Below are 21,000 nucleotides of genomic sequence, written 5' to 3'. Positions count from 1 at the left end.
CACCTTTTAGAGAAGTTTGCTGATCCCTACTCTACAGCCACACTGTCCAATATAGTAGCCACTAACCAGCCACATGTAGCTACTAAGCATTTAAAATGTAGCTTGCCCAAACTGAAATGTGCTTTAAGTATGGAATGCAAGCAAATTTTGATGACTGGGTAGCTCAGTGATTGAGCATCTGCCTTCAGCTCAGGGCATGATCCTGGAGTTTCAGGATCAAGTCCCACATTGGGCTCCCCATGGGGAGCCTCATCTCCCTCTATTTCTCTGCTTTTCTCTGTGAATTCTCTCATAAATAAATAAATTTTTAAAAATCTTAAAAAAAATTTTTTGAAGACTTAATGAAAAAAAGAATGTAAAATATCCTAATAACTTTCATACTGATTACATATTAAAATAATTTCTAAATGTACTGGGTTTAAAAATATTAAAATATTACCTGCTTATTCTCTGTAATGTGGCAACTAGAAAATTTTAAATTACATATATGATTACTATCAAATCACATTATATGACTATCAAAGAATACTGCTCTGTGTCTAGGATTTAACTCAGCTGCCAGGTGACTTAGTGCACCTACCTCTATGACAAGATAATGACAAAACCTCAGGCTTAGACATTCCCATCCTTTCAATATGTTACCTTTGTGCTCTTTAAAATATAATAATTTATATAAGCTAGGAAATAAATTATAAAACTCCGTATATATTTTTACCTTTTAGGCAGATATTAATTCACTTACACAAATCACTGGTATTACAGGTTATTTATAAAAGACCATAGTTTTATAAACACATTATTAACATTACAAAGTTTTAACATTCTAAGCTTATAATAAACAATTTAAAATACAGTTGTACTACACAGAAATCTGAAACAGAAAAGAACACAAGTAAGAGTACTTATGGCTGGGTAATAAAATTATGCACAATTTTAAAAATTTACATTCTAAATTGCTGTGACAGCAATTCTTGCAGTTAAAACAAGTAATCTAATTAATAATTTTAAGCCAAAAAATAGTAGTAATAATTTTAAGCCAAATAAAATATAAAATCATAAAACCTCTGCAAATAAAATTTTACAATAAACCAAGTACCACAGAGTTAACATCTAAACACAAAAAATAAACACAAAATAAAATCTTAAACTGAATTAAAAAATAAAAGTACATACATACCTAATCTCCCAAAATGTTTCTACAGGAGCATCAGGATTCCACAAATCAATGCTATCTAACTGATGAAGAACCAGCAGAGCCTGAATTTTAAAAAAGAGAGAAGAGTCACTCAAAAGTTTTTTTGGTAAATGTAACACTGGAATACTTATTTTACAAATGCTAACAAACCAAGCTATTTAATTGTAGACTTAACACACAGTATAAGGCAAAAGAGAAAAACTCTGAAGAACTCAAATCTCTAGGGAATAATATATGTAGAATCAAATCATTTTATTTCTATTAGTCCTACTTTAAATGCCATACTGGGATATAATTAAATGATTGATGAATTCAGAGGAGCAATATAGACATGTAAAAACTACTTTAAGACTTTAAAACTACTTTAACTACTTTAAGTAATTTCAATAAGTGTCAAAGAACTCAATGGAACAAAAAAAAATGCCTAAGTAAGGAGAATTCACCAAAATTAATACACACAACAATATTTTTCTTCAAAGCCAACAGATAAAGCAGAAGTTATCTTCCTCACCACAAATTCTTTTGGAACAGAAAAGACCAATTATTTCCAAAAACAAGAGAGAAAAGAAGAGCAAAATAGACTTCGCAATTCATTGCAGATTATTCATTGTTAAATATTCCAATTAAAAATAGAACGGAAATTGGATTTTGGTTTACAGAACAGTAACAGGAATTAAGCAATTTACTTAAAATATACAAACAAAAACATACAAAACATACAAGACAAGCTAACATACAAAAACACCATTATTAAATAAATAAAGACCATCAAAGTATACAGGGGAAAAGACAAGACTCTTCCTTGAAACTTGCCCTATCTTAACTCCAATTCCACAGTGGAGGGACATTCCCCCAGAGGGACACCACTGAGCTACACATATTCTTCTCAGTCCTTGGTCAGTATATTTGGTGATTCTATACTCCCCTTTAAAACCTTTTATTAAAACTCCAATAAAATGCTATTTGGAACAAATAATGAGAACGGACTTCTCTTAAAAGCAAATCAAATGCACAAACTGCTAATATTTGCATTAATAACTTGCCTTACATTAGGAAAATATATAAATGTCTAACCTGAGACCATAGACCATTTTATAATCCTAAAACTTATAATTGATATAAAGACCAGACCTGTATTATCTTATTTCAAACACTTTTATTATAATTAGTTTTAGATATATAATGAAAAGCTTCAATTCATTGTGAGAATCTTCAAAAATTTTAGCTCTCATACCAAGGAAAAACAACACTAATTTACATTCAATTGTCACTATTGTATAAAAACAGTACAGTTTACTGACTCTTTAAATGGCAAATTCTCTATTTATAGTTCTGTTTAAAGAAACACTTTTTATCATAATGAAAGACAACATGTTAACTGTTTCCCTGCCTTATTATGATTGCTTTCCTTGTTATGTTCCCTTCCATTTTATTTTCCACATGTATTTTAACAAAGGTCTAAACACAGTATACTCATGTGACATTTCATAAACATTTTTCCATATTTCCATGTGATCTATATGTTTTAATGGATGTTTATTAATTCACCAAGGTGAAATGTTATCACTGAATATTAACCTGTTCTTACTAGTGAGTATTTTAAATTCTCTAATATTCTCTCATTATAAATCAGAGCAATAAGCACATATATATGTGTGTGTGTGTGTGTGTGTGTGTGTGTGTATGTAGCTTACTCCCTCTGAATTGTATTTACAGAATTAAAAAAAAAATACAGGAATTGAATTATTTGGACAAAAAAATGGATATTTGCCCTGCTTCTGTCAAATACTATCAAATAGCCTCCCAACGAGAATGCAAGAAGTATACCAATTTATAGGTCCAACAGCAATGTACACAAATATAAGCAATGGGTCAAACAATGAATGCTAAAACATTTTTGGTAAAATGAAACATATAGTACAAACAATAAAGCAGCAAATCTTAAGTATATAGCTCAAAGAATTTTTACAAATGTGCATACTCCATGTAACTATTACCCAGATCAACACTGTCAGTGCCTAGAAGCCCTTTTCATATTCCCTTTAATCATTAGTGCTTGACAAAGGTAGCCACTGTTCTGACTTCTACCACCACAGATTACTATTGCCTATTTGTTATTTATATAAAGGGAATCACAGAGTGTGTTCTCTTTTGTGTTTGGCTGTTCTCACTGACCATTATGCTTGTGATACTGATTCATCCATGCTCTGCATTTAGCAGGAATAGCTCATTCTTTTTTCACTGTTGTAATCAATGGAATGAATATAACCAAAATTATTTATCTATTCTATTGTTGATATATTTAAGTTGCTTCCAGTCTTGGAGGGGGAGAGGGGGTTGAGTACTTTTTACAAATTATACTATTAATATTTTTTGAATGTATCTTTTGGTAAACATACATATGCATTTCTATTGGATACATACCTTAGAATAGAACTGCTAGGTCTTATGTTTACTTTGTTGATATCGCAAAACAATTTTTAACAATGGTTGTACTAATTTACATTCCTACTAGTAGAGTATGAATAAAAACATAACATATTCATTTGATATTTCATAAAGCTTTTTATTATGGATTTTTAGCTTAATTACACTGCAGTCACCAAAAAATTCTGAATGATTTCAATCTTTTAGATTGTTGAGACTTACTTCATGCTCAGGATATATTGAACGTTCCATGTGCACTTGAAAAGAAAGTATTTATTTATTTATTTTAATTTTTATTTATTTATGATAGTCACACAGAGAGAGAGAGAGAGAGGCAAAGACACAGGCAGGGGGAGAAGCAGGCTCCATGCACCGGGAGCCCGACGTGGGATTCGATCCCGGGTCTCCAGGATCGCGCCCTGGGCCAAAGGCAGGCGCCAAACCGCTGCGCCACCCAGGGATCCCCAAAGAAAGTATTTATTGAGTGCAATGTTCTATATATGTCCTGTTAATCTTGTTCAAATCTTCTATCCTTACTATTTTGGGGGCTTATTTATTCTATTAGGCTTTGAGAAAAGTATGCTCACATATCCCACTACAACTGAATTTGTCTAGCTCTACTTCATATATATATTTATATATTTTGAAGCTTTGCTTTTAGGTTCATAAAGTTTTATTTTCTGGGTAGATTAGGCACTTTTGTAATAATGAGATGTCCCACTTTGTCACCAGTAACGCGTCCTGCTTTAAACTCGGTATTTGTATATTACTCCAGCTTTCTTGAGTTTATATATGTATGGCATATTTTCCTGTCCTTGAAATATCAACCACACAGTGTCTTTATATTTAAGCTGTGTCTCTCATAAAGACCACATAGTAAAATTTTTGCATTCTTTAGTATTCACCCAAGAGAAATAAAAGCATATGTGTAGACACATATACAAATCTGTAATAAATGTTTCTAGAAATTTTATTTGTAATAGCCAAAAACTAGAAACAACATAAATATCTATCAATAAGTAAAGGGATAAATTTTGCTCTGGCCACAAAATGGAACATTATACAGCAATATACATGCAGCAACATATATGAATTTATGATGAGCACACAGTTAAAGAAGACAAAAAGAAAAGATACTTTATAATACCACTTATATAAAATGCAAGTTAACCTGCAATAACAGCAAGCAAGTGAATGGTTGCCAGGAAAGGATGAGAGCAGACAGGACAGTAAGAGGAGAGAGGGAGGAAGGAAACACAAAGGAGCACAAGACAACTTTCAACAATGATGGATATGTTCACCTAACTGGCCATTAACAGGTGAATAAACTGCTTTAATCAGTAAACAGAGTATTTATCAACAATTAAAAAAAAAAAAAAAGGAAGTAACACATGTAATATCCGGGATGAATCTCAAACTTGTGAGTGAAAGAGGCCAGACAAAAAGAAATATATAGCAGAAGATTTCAGTCATAGGAACTTCCAGAACTGGCAAAATTAATCTACAATAGGAATGAGATCAGTGGAATCTGGGACACGGAGTGGGGCACAGGACACAGAACTTTCCCAGGGTGACTAGAAATACTATAAATCTTACATGATTTTTTATTTATATGTAAATCATACTTCAGTAAGATGGTTTTAAATTTTATAAAACTATATTTATAAAACTATATAAACTAACATTATAAAACTGTATTTACCAATCATTATTAAAAAAAAAATTTAAGTCAACTATATTCACACCTACTAGGATGGCTATAATCCAAAAGACAATGTAAGTGTTGGCAAGAACAGAGAAACAAAACCCATATATGCTGCTGGTGGGAGTAGAAAAGGATGTAGTCACTTTGGAAAACAGTTTGCTCATTCAAAAAGTTAAACAGAATTACCATACGACCCACCAATTCCACTGGCAGGTATATATACCTAAGAGATATATTCACACAAAAACTTTTATACAAATTTTCATAGCAGCATTACTTATAATAGCCAAAAAGTAAAAACAATACCAAATATCCATCAACAAATGAACAAACAAAATGTCATGTATGCATATACTGGAATATTATTTGGCAATAAAGAACACTGAAGTATTATTACATGCTACAATATGGATGAAGCTTGAAAACATGTTAAATGAAAGAAGCCAGAAACAAAAAGCCACATATTTTATGGTTCTATTTATATGAAATGGCTAGAATAAACCAATCTATAAAGACAGAAAGAAAACAGATTAGTGATTGCCAGTGGCTGGGGTTATACGGGAATGGAGAATTCCAGGGTTTCATTTTAGGGTAACAAAAATATTTCAGGACGAGACAGTGATGATGGCTGCACAACCTTGTGAATATAGTGAAAAATACTGTACTAAATACTTTAAGAGTAAACTTTATGATATGTAATTAGACCTCAATTTAAAATTCAATATATATTTTAAAAACTCCAAAAAGTCAACTACAATTAGAAAATTTTAAGGTTTTAGGGCAGCCCTGGTGGCACAGCGGTTTAGTGCCACCTGCAGCCTAGGGTGATCCTGGAGACCCAAGATGGAGTCCCACGTCGGGCTCCCTGCATGGAGCCTGCTTCTCCCTCTGCCTGTGTCTCTGCCTCTCTCTCTCTTTCAAATAAATAAATAAAATATTTAAAAAAAAAAAAAAAAAGAAAATTTTAAGGTTTTGTATGAAATATATGAATTTGCACAATGTTTCTGCTCATAAAGTAAAAACCCCTTCTTTCTATCGAGTTCTTAAAACAGCATACAAAAAACAAACATATCATTTTCTAGAAATGCCATCTCTGACAGATGTCCAGAAATGACACCTATCACTCACTGAAACCACAAACAAAAGAAACATGAAGAATGTACATGAAGAATGTACTTCCTTTCCAGAGCCTAGAATTCATCTCTCCTCACCTCCATTGCTTCCTGAGCAATCTCTGGCATATGTGACTGAGGGACCAGCTGGACAAGTCCTGTAATTAACTCCGCTGTACTGCCTTGGGTTTCAGGTCCCTGTTTTCTTGGATTCTGCAAGGAAAAAAAGCAAGTTCAATTTAAAAAAACTATCTATCCAGGAGCTAAAGATAAGAGGATGAAGATGCCTGCTAATGGGTACACTAGGCTTCTTTTTATGGTGATGAAAATATTCTAGAATTAGATAATGGTGACACTGCACAATCTTGTGAATATACTATAGACCACTGAATTGTATACTTTAAAATGGTCAATTTTATGGTATGTGAATCATATCTCAACAAGCTACAATAATTGTGGAATTTTTTTAAAAGTCAATATTGCTTTTGTTAAGGATTCACTTAATTTACATCTATACTTTCTTCATGTGAATAATGTCCAGAGAAAATCCTAATTAAAAGAAAATAAAAGCTAGGTATTAGCTTTTTAATTAAAATCATATCAATATAAAGAGTAGGTAAATTTTTTTCACCAACACTACACTAGCTAAATAATATACCTCTGGTTTGGAACTGATTGGTTTTGAATTTATTGGGGGTGGGTGGCAGAGGGAGGAGAGAATCTCCAGCAGACTCCCTGCTGAGCGCAGAGCCTGCAACATGGCTCGATCTCACAACCTGAGCTGTCCAAGAGTTGGACACTTAACCAAGCCACCCAGATGCTCCTATGTGGTTCACTGAAGTGAGACCAATGCAACTTATGCCCCCATTTTATTTTGCTAACTATGGATTCCTTCTCATTATAATGATAAGGTAAACCCTCATCCTAAGATATTTGTAATTCAAAACTGTTGGCTTACTTTATAAAATTTAGGTTCATTCACGAATAACTCAGTAACATTTACTGAAAGCTGAAGACAGAGCATTAAAAAGATGTGTTTCCTACCCTCTAAGAACATGGAAGTCTGGTGGAAAAGGCCAACATCAATAAAATAACCAGCCCAACAACTGTGAAACTGCAAATGAGACAAGAACTGCAAAGGTACGTGCTGCTTGGAGAACCTAACTAGAGAAAGGGGGCACAGGCAGAGAGGCTCCCTCAGGCTAGTAGCTAATTGCTCAAAATTAGCCAGAATAGGGAAGCAGATCATAAGCAGAAGGAAGAGCAAGAGAAGGTATGAAGGAATGTAGTAGGTAAGATGGAAGGAAAGACAGACCACCGTGACGACAGTAAAAAAGAGAGAAAAAGAGGATGCTAGATGTGGCAGACGTGGCGGGTGGGAGTCAGACTGTGCATGCCCCTGTAGGTCTATGCGGAGTTTGGTCTTTATTCCAAGGGCAATTTCTACTAAAAGGTTCTAAGCTGGGCAAGAGGCATGATAAGATTTTCTTGCTAAAGACATCAGCATAAGTTTAACTCCAGTGCAGAGAAATGTTTACAGGGAGGTAGAAGAGAGTATGAGCTGGGCCATTAGGAGGCCTGACAAAATGAAAGCAGTGGATTATGGCAGAGATGGTAGGAATCGTAGACAATCAAATCATGTTACCTTAAAAATACCATGACTGACATCATTTAGTAGTTATTCCTATATTGCTCCTACTTACTACGATTTAGAATTCTTCGTGTAAATAAGAATAATTATTTACAATGAGTCACTATTTTAACTTTGGTTATGCTGAGAAAAGTTGTTTCACCACTAGATGGCAGCAAAGAGACTAATTTCAATTAAATGACTTCAGCTGGCTAAATTTCAACCTTGGAAAATACCAAGTTTTGTTTAAATTCTTATTCTTTGATTAATGAAATATTGAACACTGAAGACACCAGTGACTGGTGCATTCTTTACTCTGATGTACAGGCATGCAGAGTGGTATGAATATATTACACAAAATGCATGATGAAATCCCACTGAAAATAATTTATGCTACAAAGATGTGAGGAGACAGGGGATTTAATTATTTTCACAGTCTCACTGATAAGGCTCTATGGAATTTTCCATGTCAGATTCTAACAATTTATTCTATAGAACTCCCAAATTTGGATGGGCTTCTCAAAGAATTCAAAATATCACAGGCCTTCCTTTGGCATTACTAATCCCTTTAAGAATTCTGTGTATCTCTCCCCTCTCTCACTTCTCTGCAGAAAAAATACTCATGTACACATTTTTTTTTAATTCAAGGGGTTCACAGAACTCTTGAACATATGGACATCAAGTTATGAACTCCTATATATAGTAATTTGAAAGCACCTTGTCAGCACTTATAAAAACTTTTGCCAAAGCACTAAGAAATTTTTCCAGAAGCTGCTCTCCAGGGTAGAAACTTCAACAAAGGTTACACATGTTAACCTATGACCTTCAAAATACAAAACTGCCATATTTGGGGCATTAATAACATTAATATTAATGTCGATTGTATTTTATTAATAGTAATAATAGTTAACATTTGGTGCTAATTATGCATTTATTAAACATTGTTCATTCCTAAAAGCATGACTATACTATCTCAAGCTTCTTAACAATCTCTCTGAGACAGGGACTATTATCATCATTATAAGAAAAGGAAGACAGAGAGATTAAGTCACCTAAAATCACATCATCAGTCTGTCTCCAGAGCCTATGCGTTCAATTACTTATATAACTAGCACTCATTTACATCTGGTAGTTCCTCACTACTTTGTGTACTACAGTGGTGCCCCAGGAATCAAATACCATCTGAGGCTGCAAAAGCAAAGTTATAACAATAGTTAAGTGCTAACCACACCCATCTACCTCCTTCTCCTTCCAATACAGTATTTTCAGGCGAAGCCAGTGATAATAGGTTGATGACAGAAGAAAGGGAAATAAGAAAGCTAAATGGTTTGGCAATCGCAATTGGAGATTTAAAAACCAACTGTGAATATGAGAAAAAACTTGGATTTATGTTCATTTCATTACCTCCATCCCCATTCCAGGACAATGTCTAAATAGAATAAACCTGGAAACAAGGCTAAGAAAGATCTCACCAAAATATGTTATTTAATGATAGGGGAAATTAAGGAGAAAGGTTAAGAAATTTAATTATAGTAGCATTAAAGAAATGTAACTTCTCTATAAGTTTTCTTAAAGATGTCTTAGGTTTCAAGCATGATCAGAAAGGATCAGTGAGTATTCTTTAGCTAATAATCATCTCCAAGGTCTTGGTGTTTCACGTAAGCCAAATTAAGTTATTGTAGTAATTTCAAGGCCTTTCATAAAAAATACTTACACAAAGCAAGAGCTTTGGATCTGCATGAATTAGTTTCACCATGGATAAGAGAAGATATTTATAGCTTCTTGTCTCCAGGTCTGTAGGTTTTTCTTTAAATTTAAGGCTTGTTACTTTTTCTTTAAATGTAAGACTCTAAAAATAAAAACAAAAATATGTCATCACCTTGTAAAAATCAGACATCAAATTCAAGACAATAGCTATCTAACTTTTAAAAATAAATCCATTAGAGAAATCTTTGAAAAAAAGAGACATTTTATCCCATCATATGTATGGTATGAGTAGAAGCATCCAAAAGTAAGTAAAAGATTAATATTATTAAATTTAAAAAACAAACAAATGGAAACTATTTTTGCAGCATCTATATTATTCTTATATATAATGTGTCATAAAGTGAAAATCTATTAAAAATACTAAACACTTTAGTATCAAGTTGACTCCTACGTAAAAAAACGATTTTCCAAAATGTGGAAACATTAGGGATAAAATATTTAGTCTATTGCTCTCACAAATACATACACTGAACCATTCATTTAACAAACATTTATCTCACACAAATATACAGATATTTCATAGATTCTACATTAATTTTAATAATTGCATTGTTAATGTTCCACAAGAAATGAAAGACCAACAACTCTTAAGACACCAGACAAATAAGATGCAGTCCCAATTTCAGAGATGTTAAAAACTAAAAATACATGTTTCTTAGACTTGATGAAATATGAAATATGCCATATTGGCAATCACTGTATTTAACAGTTAACCGTAAGTTTTGCTTTTTCCTTCAAGGTGTTCCACCTCTCTCAAGTTAATAGGATGCATGTATTTTGCCTGAAGAATATTAGTAAAACAGAGAAAGAACTCTTTGACAAGCGTAAGTCACAAAAGTCTACACTACGTAAGTCTGCATGAAGCACAAAAAACGTGCTTCAATTACAGAGACAGTATGGTTGATGCTATGCTGATGCCATAATTACGAATGTTATTCAACAAAAAATCCAACAATTGCATTCTGGACATAAAACCACCTTTTATACTGTTTTATACTGTTACAAATAGCCCCCTTCATTTAAAACGACACAAAAAAATCAAGTTCTGACACATACCCCTTTATTTATTTATGTTTTTAGTTTTAGGTGTACAACATAATGACTTAATATTTATATACATTACACAATGGTCACCACAGTAAGTCCAGTTACCATCTGTCACCATTCAAAATGGTTACAACAGGGGCAGCCCAGGTGGCTCAGCGGTTTAGCACTGCTTTCAGCCCAGGGCCTGATCCTGGAGACCTGGGATCAAGTCCCACGTCTGGCTCTCTGCATGGAGCCTGCTTCTCCTTCTGCCTGTATCTCTGCCCCTCTCTTTCTCTCATAAATAAATAATAAAATAAGTATTTTTTTTTAAATGGGAGGGATCCCTGGGTGGCTCGGCGGTTTGGCACCTGCCTTTGGCCCGCGGCGCAATCCTGGGGTCCCGGGATCAAGTCCCGCGTCAGGCTCCCAGCATGGAGCCTGCTTCTCCCCCTGCCTGTGTCTCTGCCTCTCTCTCTCTCTCTATCATGAATAAATAAAATCTAAAAAAAAAATAATAAAAATATTAAAAATGGTTACATTATTGATTATATTCCCTATGCTGTACATTACATCCTCATGTCTTAGTTATTTTACAACTGAAAGAAAGTTAAATTAATCTCCTTCACCTATTTCATTGTTCCCATCCATGGCCCTTCCCTTCTGACAACCATCAGTTTGATCTCTATATCTATCATTCTGTTTCTGTTTTGTTTTTTAGATTCTAAATATAAGTGAAATCATATAGTATTTATCTTTGTCTGACTTAACATAATACCAAGGTCTACCCACGTTGTTGCAAATGGCAAGATTTCATTCTTTTTTATGGCTGAGTAATATTCCAGTGTGTATGATGGACACTTAGGTTCCCTCCATATCTTGCTATTATAAATAATGTTGCAGTGAACACAGGGGTGCATGTCTTTTCAAATTAGGGTTTTTGTTTCTTCAGATAAGTATCTAGGAGTAGAGTTGCTGGATTGTATAATATCTCTATTTTTAATTTTTTAAAAAATCTCCGTACTATTTCCCCTAGCGTCTGTACCAATTTACATTCTGACCAACAATGTGCAGGGTTCCTTTATCTCCACATCCTGCCAACATCTGTTAATTCTTGACTTTTTTCTAATCATTCTGACTAGTGAGGTGATTTATCACTTTGGTTTTGATTTGCACTTCTCTGATGTTTAGTGATGTTGAGCATGTGCCTGTTGGGCATCTGTATGGCTTCTTTGGAGAAATTGCAAATAACAAATAACAGGCTATCCAGCATCTGTGCATCCAATATTAATAATGTCCAAGTAAATGGGCTGTCTTTCAAAGGTAAAAAGTCGAGATGCATATATATCTGTAACACACAGCCACAATTCTCAATGTTTCAGTATAAGACACATTTGTTAGTACACCCTAGAACGCTGCAGGGTTTTTGCCTCAAAGGGAAAACATACACATTAATGCTCAAAAATGTCACTACAGGAAAGAAACAGCAAAACTTACAAATACTGCTTGCTTTTATTTTATAATCCCATTGGCAATATCTTACCAAATGTATTTAATAAATTCTGCTTTTGCTGTCTGCTCCCATTAAATTCTATTCTTTTTTCATTCTAAGTCATGGTAACACCTTAGATCAAAGTGATCAACTTTCACTAAACAAATTTATTTAGTAAATTGTAACTAAGCATAACTCCCCTTCCCTGATGCAGCTATTGCACAGGACCACAGAACAGAGAACAATTAACAGAATAATTATCTCTTATTCAATAATCATTTTCAAAAAGCTAGGTAATAGTTCAATTATGTCATCTCTACATCTCCAGTATCAGCATATAAATTTTGTTCTAGCACTGCTGCCTAATATGTGGTAAAGACTTGAAAAGGTTAAACAGAGTTTTCAATTCAAATACCTTTTAATTAATAACCAATTGGGGGATTATATAAAATCAGGAACAACAAAGCTAAAGAAGAAATGTATTTCTGAACTAGAAATGTAAGAAAAATAATCCATTCATTAATTTACTCATTGACCTTCCATACTGCAAATATTAGTAAGAATCCAGGCTAGTACATGCTCTTTGACAAAGAATAGAAGTGGTCATTCCCAGGAATAATTAATTAATGAGAATATTTAGCTGCTTACTAAAAGCCCAAACCATTTGTTAACTTATTTAAGACTATGACTATATAGACATGTAAGAGCATTTCTTGAGCCAGGATCTCAGAAACAAAATGTGCAGAAATTACACATATTTGTGAAAATGCATACTTTTGTTATTAATAGACTACCTTAGTTTTAAAACAGTAAATGATTAGTGATTAAAAAATATTTCAAACTTTAAAAAATATCACAAAAATATAAAATGGAGAAGCTATGGCTCAATGTTCATATGGAAAGACTAAAAAATTTAACCAACCAAGTGCTCAATCCAAGATAATAATGCAACTTTAAACTTTAAAATGCATTAGTAGAAACATGGTATGCAGACACAGCAGGTTATGGCATTCTTCAATTATACCACATCTGGAACACTAAAATCAGATCTTTTAATATGTCATTTTAATTGGAAAAAAGTGTTAGGTTGAATTCTTTCCAAAAGAGAAGCAAAACAGAGGAGAGTTTTAAAGACAAATCAAGAAAGAAATTCATTCACTCATTCAACAAATATGTACTAAATGCCTACTACATGTTCTAGGAGCCAGGAATCCAGTGCTAGACAAGCCAAACAGAACTCCTGCTTTGATCAAGGTAATGCACTAGTGAAGGAAGACAGCTGAAGAACTGGACAGACACTGAAATGAAAGTCAACCATTCACTAATCATGTGACTGTCATTCATTAAACAGTTATTTGTGCAGATCAAACAGCATACACACAAATCCCACAAGCTTTTAAAGAAAGCTGAAATAATAAAATCCCTCCCAATACTAAAATCATATGAAAATAAAACAAAACCTGAGGAGTACAGGGGAACTTTAATCAAGTATCTTCAGTGCTGTCATACAGAAGAATTGAAAGTATTCTATAGAGCTCCAAAAAACAGAGTGATGAATGGGAGTGACAGAGAGACGAGTCCATCCTGGTTAAAGAAAAACCTTCAAATTGCGCTTTCTGACAAGAAATATATCTACCTCCAAATTCAGGGTGGTTTATAAAGCCTTCTTACAGATTGAACTTCTTTGACTGCTACTTCTGTAACAAGACAAAGGCTCAGGTTTATCAGAGACACGAATCAACTGAGGCAATACAAATGAGGATGACCCACTGAACATGTAATGCATGTAATACAGTGGTTCTCAATTGGAGGCAGTTGTCTCTCCCAGGGGATAACTGGAAATGTCTGGAGACATTTTTGGACTGGCAGGGCAGGTACTCCTGGCATGTAGTTGCTAGAGGCTAGAAATGCTGCGAAATATCCAACAATACATAGGATAGTCCCCTACAACATTCCAAAATGTCAATAGTGCCAAGGTTGAGATACCCTGTCACTTCTTTATTAAATCATTTATTATCAATTTCCTGTGTTTCCAGACTTGATGGCCACCTGTAGTGAGCTCTTTATTAGAAGTTTTCTAGCAAAATCTACAAGACTGGCATCTCTGTGAGGGAAAGTGCCTTGTCTGTTTAGTTCATCATGCTTCCCTGGTGTTAACACTATGCCTGGCAGCTTGTGGGAGAGCTCAATATTTCCACGTATGTTATCTGACTATTCACTCACTGGGTTTAAGAGGGGTAAGATTCACCTAAGAAGCATCTAAATTATAAAATTTTATTATTCTAAAAAGTTATTTCATATTAAATATGTTAATTGTTTTTCCTGCTAAGAGTATCAGCCAGAAAGCTCTCCTTTAGCCACTATGTACAATATATACGTACATACGTATATGGGTACATATACACACAATTTCATACATATATACATAAATATAAACATCTTAAAAACAATTCTGCCAATCAAATATATACTGATACACTCAGAAAATAATAGGAAATAAAAACCAAATTCTTATCATAGGTGTCCTTGGACCAAAAAACGTCTAGTTACAGCTTTTATGAAATAACTTTCATTAATATAGTATGTTCCTTCTACAATCAGCTAATAAGTAGAGCTAAGAAGTAAAATAACTTCTAAATGTTGGGAAAATTTTCAGACTACCAATCAAATTTTGTCTTTATTCAAAAGAATAATTTAGTTTCATCTTTTTTTCCAGTCTTCATGCACATAAGATTAAATTGCAGATAGCTGGTAAACTGGATATTGAAATTACAGTGGAAGTAAATATTACCTTTCTACCAATTTCTTTTCTTTTCTTTTCTTTTCTTTAATTCAGGAGAAACACAGAGAGAGAGGCAAAGACACAGGCAGAGGGAGAAGCAGGCTCCATGCAGGGAGCCCAATGTGGGACTCAATCCCGGGACTCCAGGACCATGACCTGAGCCAAACTCAGGAGCTCAACTGCTGAACCACCCAGGCTTCCCAGACTTTCTACCAATTTCTATTGTTGGAAGTCATTAGTTTTCTACCAGAAGAAGTAGAAAACTTAAAAAGTCAAAGTTCTAACTTCCTAGAAGATATTTAGAATGAGTATTTTTTAAACAATTTATTTTAAGGTATTTTCCAAACTTTTTAAGTGATGTCTAGTTAAATGACATTTAAGTAAATTACTTATGTTTACCTCCAATTAACTTAGATTGGAATTTTTGATTTTTAAAAAAATTAAGTTGTGTTATCACAAAAAGTCAACTAAAAAATAACTATTTTATTTATTTTATTGAATAAAACATAACTGCCATGCTCTTTGGCTATAATTTTTTAGACTAGAGAATCCCAAAATATATGGTATAGCAAACTTCTCTATTTGAACGTCAGAGATAAAAAATCATCAGAAACAATTACTGATGACTGGATAAGAGTGAACTACAACTTTATTAAACCAAAATATTTTACTAAGGGAACTTGGGAAAAAAGAAGCATGCCAGGGAGGAAGCTGTTTAAATTATAAGTGTGAAGTGGATAATTTACTAGATAAAACCAATAGGTAAAAACATGCTGGATCCTTGGGTGGCTCAGTGGTTTGGCACCTGCCTTCAGCCCAGGGTGTGATCCTGGAGTCCCGGGATCGAGTCCCACATCGGGCTCCCTCCATGGAGCCTACTTCTCCCTCTGCCTGTGTCTCTGACTCTCTCTCTGTGTCTCTCATGAATAAATAAATAAAATCTTAAAAAAAAAAAAAGCTACATTTTCATTTGAAATGACATGATGTGACTATAACTAACTATACAGAGAAAAGTCAAAGAAATAAGGACTTTTCTGATGTAGTTACAATGGGTCATACAGCTACAGAAGCCCTTGCGAAACAGTGACTGGTTGGCATCTGATCATGTGAGCAACAGCAGCCAATAAGAACAGAAAATAAGCAGAAGACAAAGCACCACCAATCAATGTCAAGAGTTGCCATGTGTAATACTCTTGCTATACACAAATACCAAGAAATGACTTCTACAATCCTATAATCCTCTATTTTTTTAAAGATTCTATTTATTCATGAGAGACATATATATATAAATCATATGAAAATAAAATGAAACATATATATGTCTCTCATGAATAAATAAATAAAATCTTTAACATATATAGAGAGAGATAGAGGGGGGAGGGGGGGCAGAGACACAGGCAGAGGGAGAAGCAGGCTCCATGCAGGGAGCCTGACGTGGGACTCGATCCCAGGTCTCTAGGATCACACCTTGGGCTGAAGGCGGCGCTAAACCGCTGAGCCACCTGGGCTGCCCTATAATCCTCTGTTTAAATTGGTTCCATGAGTTTTAAAATTCCACAAGAAGATTAATCTATTAGAATACCTAATTTAAAAACACTCCTTTTACTAAGTTAAACACAAACTTCAATACAATATGCAACACACAAAGCATATTTGCTGAAACATGAAATATTTTTATTTTAAATAAAAATGTTTAATTTTATTTCTAATTTCCTATGCAGGGAATATTCAGTATCCAAAAGGCAAAACTGAGTATTAGTAGAAACATTCATTTTAATCTAGGAGTCAAGCCACCCTTACTCATCCCCAAAGATGAGGCTCAAACCAAAATATTTTGATTCTTAAGGAAAAGCTACAGGAAAAAGAAAGAAGAAAAAAAAGAAAAGAGAAGAGAAGAGAAGAGAAGAAAAGAAGATTTTAACAGCATTTTGTAAGAATATTTCTCTAAGAAAAATAAGTTCAATTAACTGAAATAGTGAAAATAGATAACTAGCATTGCAACAATATTGCAATATACAACATACCACAGTTATAGAAAAGGGACTCATTTGATTTTCTAAAATAATCAAAAAAGCAAGAATAGGATAGAGATACTGAAAATGCAATAGGAAGAAGGTAGGATTCAAATTATGATTAATCTTACCGGTGCCATTCGTATTGCTGGGTGTGCTCCACAACCCTGCACTGCTTTATGAAGTGTTTCACCAAACATGTTTCGAAGCTCAACTGAGTGACAATATACAGCATCAATCTTAGGCCACCAATCCAATGCAGACTGGAGAAAAACAGAGACCATAAGAGAGGAAAAGTACAAATTTGCATGAGTTCTACGCTCTGGTTAACATTGTAGCCTTATGTTTTATCCTTCTGTGAATAACTTTCTAAGACCATGCAAACACACACCATGATTTCCAAAGTCTTCAAATAATATCTTTAATTCAAACACTAACCCATACATTTATTTTAAAATATAATAATGATGACACAAATTGCTTCATGTGCACAAGAATATAAGACTGATTTTCTAACAGATAAGTTAATGAATCTGAAAAACAGTCTTTAGAGAGCTAATTCTGTAGCCAATCTTTTTCCTTTTTTAACTTTAATATTTTACACATTTCAGAAACATATGTATATAGTATATATTTTCCCACGTAAGAATGCTAATTATCAAAGCTTTAAAAAAGATTAGTGGTTCAACACAATGTTGAAGGAATATGTGGCAAAACCATCACTTAATATGCCTACAAACAACAATGGTAAGTACAACACAAAATTAGTAAATGAAATAAAGCTATTAGTAAACCTATAATCTTAAATTGATATGCAATGATGGTACAATACACAAAAAGACTAATGATCATCACAAAGACAAACTGATCATACCTAATTAGTGTATAAAGGTAATTTTTTATGTAAATATTTATCTATTTCAGTTTCACCTGTTTGGCTTTGGTTCTAGTTTCTAATGCCTATTTTATTTGAAGAGTATCTAATTTAACTTTAAAATTCATTACTTTGTTATGAAAATCACTAAAGTTATAAAGTCCATCTATCAGTTACTACAAAAATGGATGAATTTTCATTCCATATGGAGATTATGCACAGCAATGGGGCAACTTCAAACATAGGCTTCCAGCTTATGACACTCCCGCTACATAGGAAGTACCTGGAAGAATGATGCAACTAGCACAAGAAGAGGACGTAAGGGTGTCACACCCTATGTCTAGGTTCCTTCTCATCCAAAACGAAGTTATTTCTCAACTTCAACTTCTAATTTCTTCACCCATAATTCTAGAATACTTTAGGTTATATTACCTTAAAATCAGATTACAAACTCTAGGTACTGGATAGTAAATTATATGATTAACTTACAATACACAATTTGAATCCTGAACTCTATTTATAGGAAGGGACCCCAAAGCTGTGAGGGAGAAATAAATTCTCTTTGGATAGTAAGGTTGTTTCTGCTATTCCCCCAACTCTTACTTTATTTAAGCTAATTCCTAACAAATGATCAAGTTTCAGTTTGGCTATAAAATGGACTCTTTTAACCTTTGGTCAATTTAGTCATTTGACTTGCCCAAGCAATCAACACAAGTTGATTACCATATATTTATTAATTTATACAGCTTGTGTTAATCAGCTTAAAGCCCAAAGGCTTCATGATCACAAAATGCATTGAGACAATTGTCTTACTCATTCTCCTGATCCCATAATATCTTGTCAGAAACTAGTAACTAAAGAGATATGCATCCCATATAACATCCTATCCAAACTATTATGCTGTATCGATAATTGCTGAAATTGTAACATGACACCAGATGCATCTGTTAAAATAATATGATTTTAACTTAAGATTTAGTGATTTTCATAACTGCCATTTTTTATAATATAAAAATTTATTCATTTTAACGTAAAAGTTAAAGATATACTTTCAAATAAAATGTGTGTTAAAAACTAGGCATCATGTAGTTGGCAAAAATTATAGTGTTTTAAGCAGTTACTAAATGTGTCCCTTCTGAAACTAGTCAACTAAAGTAGACATTTCTTTTCTTTCCTCCTTGAAAACACTAGGTTTACTGCCAAACAAATGCAATACTTTTGCAAGTACATAGTATGAGCAAACTATGGCAATTCTTCAAGAGATAGTTAAGTAAATTTTCAAGTGCCTTGGAGAGAACTTTTCCAACCTCTCAGTAAGAAGAGACCATTATCATTTTCAGTATGTAAGGAAACTACAACAAACTGCCATAAGGAAAAAAAATAAAATACTAAATACTATACAGCTACAGCATGTTCTGCTGATCGCTAAGATTTCTGGGTCACATGTGTATATTACTATTTCTTTAATTTCCCAATTATAACAACATATCTAATTTAACCTAAAGGAAGCCAATAAAGATTAAGTACATAACATAGATCTTATAACTTTAATTCATCTCTTACAGCATGTTGTGATAAAAAAAGTTACAATACTAGGGGTACCATTTTTGAAGCTGACAGTCTACAGTATAGTAATATTCAAGTAGTGAACAGATTTTCAGGTTCCTTAGGAAGAAACAGAATATTTTAGATCTAAACATTGTACTTATGAATTGAGTATGAATGTTTCCCAGAAAGAAAACAAACTGCAAAGTATTATCAATTTTACATAACCCCTCAAAAACATATCAGTAAAATTTGTATCTTATATGACAATGTGACAGTAAGAAACAAAATCTGTGAATTTGACTGAAGAATCATGGAAGAAAAGAACTTATGAGGTGTGTATTGAACCAAGAATCAATGAATAAATTTAAGATTAGGAGTCCAAATATCTAAGAAAAACTTCATGTGATTTCAAGACAAAGTATTTCTATAACCGTCTTCAGTGAGACTTTTTAATGGTCAATTCCATAAATCTGCATAATTATTTTATATATAGTCCTTTTCAGTCAGAAAGTACTTCAGATTCAATATCTATTAGCCTCAACCACAGGAAGAAAAAAGCCAATCATAACAAGAAATAATTTGTCAAACATTCTACAGTATGATAAAGTATCATTATCTAAAGTATACCTTTAAAAGACACTTTATAGACTCAAATTTATGCTTTTTTGTCAAACTATTCATTGAAGGTTACTGATGCTAAGTATTTTAAAAATTAGCCAATATAGGTTTCTCTTTATAAAAATAGACTTCATATTGACGTGACCTCTGATACAGACACACTCCACCTTCACACATGCAGCACTCATCAGAGTACAGAGGATGCACAACCACTTCACCATATACACTGAGGCATGCATGAAGTACCACTCCAGGCATGCTTTAAACCCACAAAGGAGCAGCTCAGCCACTTACAGCAGTGCCAAGTCCATGCTTGAAAGTGCTCTATATATTCAATTGTAGACAAAAATATTTCACAATTAAAGTAACTAGCCACAAAGTATTAAAAAATTATATACTTGGGTTTATTAAATACACTTTTTAAGCATTTATGTAGAACCCTCCACTCTAACAAATGGAATGTTTTTAGTATTATAAGTCAAAGAAGAAACATAATAATATTTTAATTCTAAATTACAGATAAACCTGAGAAGCAAAATCACCTCTTTTTTTTTTTTTAAACAGCCTTGAAAGTAAACATTGAGAATACAATGTCTTGGGGTTCACTACTCTGGCAAAAATTAAAACTTTTTAAGTTAACTTTTTAATACAAACATACCTTATCTGCAATCAGATTCATTAAGCTTTCTCTTTCGAGAAAATAACATGAAAAGTTATTTATACCTATTATTTAACCCACTGTTACCCAACTGTGGAACATATCATTCCCTCAAGGCATTTTAGTTGTTCAGTATATCTGGGGTTTGGAGGAG

At 33.3% G+C, this 21,000-nt stretch overlaps 1 protein-coding gene across 10 annotated transcripts in view; it reads right to left on the bottom strand.

The window, feature by feature from the left end:
* Positions 1 to 21,000, bottom strand: part of NF1 (neurofibromin 1) — a 273,767-nt gene that overhangs the window by 158,405 nt on the left and 94,362 nt on the right. For 7 of the 10 annotated variants that reach the window (XM_077852082.1, XM_077852085.1, XM_077852077.1 and 4 more), the window contains 5 exons: positions 20,483 to 20,512; positions 17,280 to 17,411; positions 9,784 to 9,918; positions 6,539 to 6,652; positions 1,178 to 1,257 (listed from right to left, as the gene is read on the bottom strand). In XM_077852082.1, the coding sequence (XP_077708208.1) occupies positions 1,178 to 1,257; positions 6,539 to 6,652; positions 9,784 to 9,918; positions 17,280 to 17,411; positions 20,483 to 20,512 (491 nt within the window). The remainder of the gene's footprint in view (positions 1 to 1,177; positions 1,258 to 6,538; positions 6,653 to 9,783; positions 9,919 to 17,279; positions 17,412 to 20,482; positions 20,513 to 21,000) is intronic. The other 3 variants (XM_077852078.1, XM_077852081.1, XM_077852083.1) reach the window with 1 other exon arrangement.

The sequence above is a fragment of the Canis aureus genome, chromosome 16 (assembly GCF_053574225.1).
Source record: "Canis aureus isolate CA01 chromosome 16, VMU_Caureus_v.1.0, whole genome shotgun sequence".
Lineage (NCBI taxonomy): Eukaryota > Metazoa > Chordata > Mammalia > Carnivora > Canidae > Canis > Canis aureus.
This window is presented reverse-complemented; position numbering and strand designations above follow the sequence as displayed.